This window comes from Sinocyclocheilus rhinocerous, unplaced genomic scaffold (assembly GCF_001515625.1).
Source record: "Sinocyclocheilus rhinocerous isolate Xijiao unplaced genomic scaffold, SAMN03320098_v1.1 scaffold558, whole genome shotgun sequence".
Lineage (NCBI taxonomy): Eukaryota > Metazoa > Chordata > Actinopteri > Cypriniformes > Cyprinidae > Sinocyclocheilus > Sinocyclocheilus rhinocerous.
This window is the reverse complement of record NW_015634502.1, coordinates 225709-232067: the sequence shown is the minus strand read 5'-3', so window position 1 is coordinate 232067 and position 6359 is coordinate 225709. Positions and strand designations below refer to the sequence as shown.

The window sequence follows — 6359 nt, the reverse complement described above, 5'->3', positions numbered from 1 at the left end:
ATAATTATTATTATTTTTTTATTATTTTTTACTAAACTTATTTTACAAAATACAAATATTAAATAAGAAATATTTCATTGCAAAATAAAAAAGGAGTAGTTTAAGAAAAATTATATAGCATTTCAAACGTTAAAAATTATATAGCATTTCAAACGTTAAACCATCAAGCTTTTATTTTGGCAGAAAACTGCAGGGAGACCATAAAGATTCTCTTTTGTTGATAACAGCCAGTTTATAAGCATTTCTCATTACAAGTTTGATGGTTGCTGCATGTTGTGTTCCCAAATGCACGTTAAAAGTGATCTAATTGCTGTGAACCAAGCCGCTCCAAGATCTCCAAATCTCCATATTGAGATTTTGGTTTCTAGCGATTAATTGTGCAGCCCTAATTATGACTTTGACTGCAATGTGTGCCTTCATGAAGTGACCAGTTATATAAACTTTCGCTTAGTCTGAGTCCTCCAGGAAGCTGTCAGAGATCAAAGACCTGCATGACAAAATCAGACAGTCTGCTGAGGAGGCCAAAAAGAAGGAAAGTCTGCATAAGCAGCTGGTACGTAAGGTTTTCGTTTTTTTCATCCCTTCCCTCTCCTTTCAGTCATCCAAGAAATGCATTTAGCACTTACACCATGTCCTAACCAGTCACACCACACAAAAACAAGTGTTCAATGCCATCTGTTCCAAGTAAATTAGTTTTTGTCCTTATCAGCCATCATAGGACATATGATCTTCTGGTTTCCATGTCTGTTACATCTGGCTCTGTAACCCCACCCCCTTTGGAATCTCAAATTCCCACTTCACATAAATTCATATTAAACAAAAATATATATTCTGATTGGTTGTGATTGTCTCGTTTTGTGCAGACAAATGGTTGCATGGTTAGGATGTGGTCTAAGAAAGCATTTAAATGTTATGTCTGTCTTATAATATTTATTGTTTGTTGGTTTAACATTCAATGTGTTTGTTTACTCTCCTTCCTAATGTTCTGCAGCAAACTGAGTATGAAACACTATCTAAAGATGTGTCTCGCTCAGCCTACACCATGAGGATCTTGGAGATTGTAGGCAACATAAAGAAACAGAAGGAGGAAATCACTAAGGTCTTTGTTTGTGATTATCCTTTATCTAGCCCTCAATAAAATACTTCATCTGAGTTCAGGACCTGTGTCCACAGACATAAGCATTGTGTTTGAAGTTGGCAGGTCTTCAGAACCCTTTTGACCTCTGACCTTATTAATCGACCCCCTGCAGATTTTGTCCGACACAAAGGAGTTGCAGAAAGAGATTAACAGCCTGACAGGAAAACTGGACCGAACATTTGCAGTCACAGATGAACTGGTGTTTAAGGTCTGTCTCATATCTAGTGGGGTCCAAAAGTGTTTTTTTTGTTTTGTTTTTTTTTTAGATTTTTGAAAGAAGTCTCACCAAGGCTGCATTTATTTGATCAAAAATACAGTAAAACAGTACTTTAATTAAATTTTATTACAATTTATAATAACTGATATATATTTTAAAATGTATTTTATTCCTGAGATGGCAAAGCTGATCCTTTACATGATCCTTTATCATTCTGATTTTCTGATTTGACATTTCACTTATTATCAGTGTTGAGAACAGTTGTGCTGCTTAATATTTTTGTGGAAAGGTGATTTTTTTTTTTAGGGGTCTTTGAATAGAAAGTGCAGAAGTACAGCATTTACTTGAAATAGAACTCTTAATCAATTTAAAGGGGTCATTAACTGCCTTTTTTATTATTTTGTACTGTTCTCTGAGGTCCACTTATAATGTTATCAAGATTTTTTACATCAAAAAACATAATCATTTAGAAGTAATAGGCTATTTTCTGTCCTGTTTTGACCCCCCCTCATCGGAACGCTCTGTTTGAATAAGCGTGGCGGATTGTAGACTTGGAATTAAACACCCACTGCTATGATTGGCTAACAGTTGTCTATGTTTGACAGCTACATCCTTCACAGATGAACGCTGCTGTGATTTAGGTTAAAAACGCATAAATACTCAGAACATATCAAATGATCTGTAATAGCAGACAAAACAATAGTGACTTCAAGAAGTTAGGAGCACCAACAAAAATTTAGGAGCACCCACTGAATATTAAGGAGCATCACAACTGCCAATAGAGCGGAAGGGCTGGCAACATCCTGATGATTAAAAGCTTCAACGATTGAACCTGATCCTGAATTCTTTGCCACACACTTGGCCCAGCATTTATTGTTAGTGATGCATTGATCTTTCATGGCCAATTCCGATTGCTAATGTTTTAGAAGCGAGTAAGCTGATTCTGATAGCCGACATATTTAACATATTTTTAGTTTTTAAAGCAAGAGATAAGAAAATATGATAACATGAACAAGATGTTTATCTGCTCTATTACAGTCTGTATCTGTAGCCATTTAAAATTGGAGACAACCACAGCATTTTAATCATGATTCAAGCAAAGATGCTGCATACATGAGCAGTTTCAGATGTAAATTAGAATGTATTATTTCAAAATCTGAAGCAAAAACAGAATGGTCTGACTTTAGCTTTGTAAAATTATGCTACATAAAACATCTACACGAAACAAAAACAGCAGACGGTCTGAATGAAAATGAAAATTCACTCTGACAGCAGGTGGTGCTTATGGAACAGCAGCAATATAGCGTTTCCTTGGTTACTGCTGTAAACAAAGCAGAGCTGCACTGCTTTGTTCTTTATATTTGCAATATACAGAGGCAAGATGAGAAGAAAATTTAATTTCAACTTTTCTCAAGACAGTCAGTTCCCCTCAGAAATACATTCATTTAAACCCCCACTACCAATTCAATATTTCGGATTTTCTTTCTATATTTCGCGCATAGTGAGCTTGTTCTGCCTGCTACAGTATTTTCTTTTCGTTGCGTCCATCTTCAGCGTCTCTGGCCTCCGTTAATGGTTGTTTACAGACTTCGTGATATTTCCACACAAATGACATTTTGGAAAATGATTTCAATGCAGTTTGTGCAAGTCCAGAACACAGATTAGATGAAAACCGTTTGGAGTAAAAACTGGTCGGTTCCGAGTTCAGAGCTGAGTTAGTTTGGGCAGGAGGAGGTTTGGGATGATAGTGTTCGCTTCCTGTCACAATGGAGTGCAGCGAAAGGGAGTAACTTTGGATAGGATGGTGGACCGGTCACTGTTACGGCTCACAGCAGGCACAAACTGTGTATTAATTCGCAAATGTTTTGCAGAGAAATGAAGACGGGTCGCACCACGACGGCCGCGTTTTTTCAGATGTATTTCCAAGAAAAAAATATCGTCTTATATTCGGGACAATACGGTATGTGCACTCGCACAAATACTCCCAAATATATTTTGGGGTCGCACAGATTACATTTCGGGGGCATATGCGACCAAAACGGTCGCAATTTCAAGCCCTGTCACACTTGTGTGGTGTGACATTACTCTCTGATCCAATATTTTCAGCACAGCATCGACTTTTAGTCTCAATCTTTCTGAAAATCCTGCATCAAATTGTGCCTTGTTTGTAAACAAATCCGCGGTAAAATGAAGTGAACAAAGGGCCAAGTTCTTACTGAAGCAGTCTGGATCTTCATTAAAAATAAAGTTCATCCATTCTTTCCTAATGTTGGGATCAGAAAGAAGGCAATGCAAAGAGCATCTTTATTGGTTTCTGCATAGACCTGCATTTCTCGTTATTCATCTACTATGTGCCGAATCAGTGGGCGGGGCTAAACAGGCAGTGATGTAGAAGCAGGCGTTGATCATCTTCTGTGGAGGCGGGGTTTAGCCGCACTATCACGTCATAAAGTGGCACATTCCACAAGCTGTCATTTTGGCAGATTGGCTTCAATATAAGCTGTTTTTAGACTGAGAAAGTTTTGAGTTCTGAATCTTACAGGATGTTTTATAGTACAATGACCTCTTATATGTCAAAAGATCAAGATCATTTTGATTTCATGACCCCTTTAATGCAGTCCTGCTGCTGAATAAAAGTATTTATTTTTATTAAACCTGATTCCAAATGTTTGAAAAGTAGTGTATATAAAAAAATATGATAGATATATTTGCATTTCTTCATTTTACATTGCAATCATAATTTTTTTTTTCTATGTGATCTCAGACCCTCTTAGAGAAAGTGTCATTTTCATTGTTTTGTAATAGTAATTCAATATTAAACAACTGAATTCTTTCAAACTTCAGGATGCCAAGAAAGATGAATCTGTCCGCAAATCCTACAAGTACTTGGCTGCCTTACATGAGGTATGTGTCTGCATATCATTAAGTTGATCTACAAATAAATGTGATAATATATATTTTGATGTCGTCACTGGTCTTGATTATTTTAGAAATTGGGTATTGCAGTCCTAAAATGCAGGTGCTGTGTTGGAAAAACATTTTTGTCTCATGTGACAAGACAAGCAAAAGGCAAGCTGCTTGTGAACCTGCAAAAAATATTTTAGACAAAAATGGCACACGATGTGGTGGCTTGTGCTCCTTTTGCTCAGGCCATTAGCAGTGCTTTAGTCCATCTGTATAACCTTTGAACTACACAACTGATCTTAGAGCTAATGCCCTTGCTGACTTCAACGGGATTCTGGCTATTTTGTCCTGCAAGAGAATTATCATTTTAATCATTCTAGAATTTTTGTGCTTTCAGAACTGCACTCAGCTGATTCAGACTATTGAGGACACAGGAACCATCATGAGAGAAATCCGAGATCTTGAGGAGCAGGTATGAAAAAAAAGTCAAGTTTAGATCTAAGCAAACATTTCATTGTAACTTTTCAACTGTCAACAGTTTATTTATTTATTTATTTTTTTTAGATTGAGACTGAAAATGGCAAAAGAACAGTTAGCAATCTAGAGAAGATCCTTGAAGACTACAAGGCCATTCGTCAGGAGAACTCAGCTCTTGCTGAGAAGATCCGGGAAGGTTGAACTGTTGCTCCGTCCATGTTTGATGGTACTGCAGAGTGAAAACCCGGCCTGCTGAAATGGGCGCTGCTGTGAGAGACGTCAGTTTGGCTCCCGTCTGTGTCAGCCCTCCATCCGAAATAATCCTCATCACATTAGGCAACTTTCAGCTTTTACTGAGGGTTTGAACACAAGAGTTTTTTTGCATCAAAATGGCACAAGTTTGAAGAAATGTTAGTTAAAACTAATTCTGATCATTGTGATGAGATTCTGTTTTTTAACAAAAAGCTTGGACTGCAATAATTTGAGAAGGACCAGTACCGGTGCTTCGGCTTGATAAAACAACAACTTTGTTATACGGCGATAACCATATTATGTACATGAAAGTGTCCGTTAACAGTGACCTTTGATTGTTGTAGTTCATATGGGTTGAGCTGCTCATGAACATTACAAAATTCAGTCAGTTTGATTGAGCTTGGATAATAGTAGGCTGATAACAAGTTAATACTCATGAACAGCTTCCCTGTTTCATATTAAAGCATAAATTTGATAACGTATCTGTTTGTTTGGCTCTGATGGATTCATAGAACTGCTCAACTACTCGTCATTGAAAGTTATATCGTCATTGAACCTCTATGATAAAAATGTACTCTTGTCAGACTGATTGTAGGAAAGCTGTGTAAACACGTTTAAGTGTCTGATTGACTAACACTGATGATTGTCCCAATCAAACAGGTTTTCATAAGTTTAATAGTTTATGCCTGTCTTTGGATTGTTTGATTTTAGAGATTATATCGAAAATAATGTTTTGTAATTTACCATGACTTGTATACATCTGCTCAATCTCTGAACAAGATGTTCTGATCTTTCACCATTTCTATCGGTTGTTATTGTCCTTTTTTTTTTTTTTTACTTAAAATGAGGTAAAGTTATTAGATGCTTTAACTTGTTGTTAAGGCACTTTTTTCGCCTTTGCTGTAACAATTGGAAATTTAGAGTAGGGCTGCACGATATGGGGAAAAGGTCTAATTGCGAATTTGTATTGAAAAGAATGTTTTTTTATCTGCTCAATCTCTGAACATGATGTTCTGATATTCCACCATTTTGCTACCAGTTACTGTCCTGAGGAAGTTATCAACTGATTAAATCTCACAAAAACATTTACCACTCCAAGTTATTTTTTTTAAACAAATGTTTGATATAATTGTCACGAAAATATGGTCAGCTTAACAGGGGGAAATGGTCCTAATATGAACTAAATGGAAAAGAAAAGGTACTGAAAACAGGCCAGGTCCGTGTACGTTGCGTTCACTCGTTTTATTTATATATATATATATATATATATATTGAAAACGGTAACATGAGAAAACGGCACCTTTTTTAATTTTCGTTTTATCAAAAAAAAGAAAAGGAAATAAAAATTGCTTTGATTTTTCGTTTTTACAT

At 36.3% G+C, this 6359-nt stretch overlaps 1 protein-coding gene across 1 annotated transcript in view; it reads left to right on the top strand.

Annotated features, from left to right (window-relative positions):
- Window positions 1–6077, top strand: part of LOC107745747 (coiled-coil domain-containing protein 22-like) — a 19694-nt gene extending 13617 nt beyond the window's left edge. Inside the window, exons 12-17 of the mRNA XM_016559699.1 lie at window positions 452–553; window positions 992–1099; window positions 1251–1346; window positions 4200–4259; window positions 4657–4731; window positions 4824–6077. Of these exons, the coding sequence (XP_016415185.1) occupies window positions 452–553; window positions 992–1099; window positions 1251–1346; window positions 4200–4259; window positions 4657–4731; window positions 4824–4937 (555 nt within the window). The 3' untranslated portion in view covers window positions 4938–6077. The remainder of the gene's footprint in view (window positions 1–451; window positions 554–991; window positions 1100–1250; window positions 1347–4199; window positions 4260–4656; window positions 4732–4823) is intronic.
- The last annotated feature ends 282 nt before the right edge of the window (window positions 6078–6359 follow it).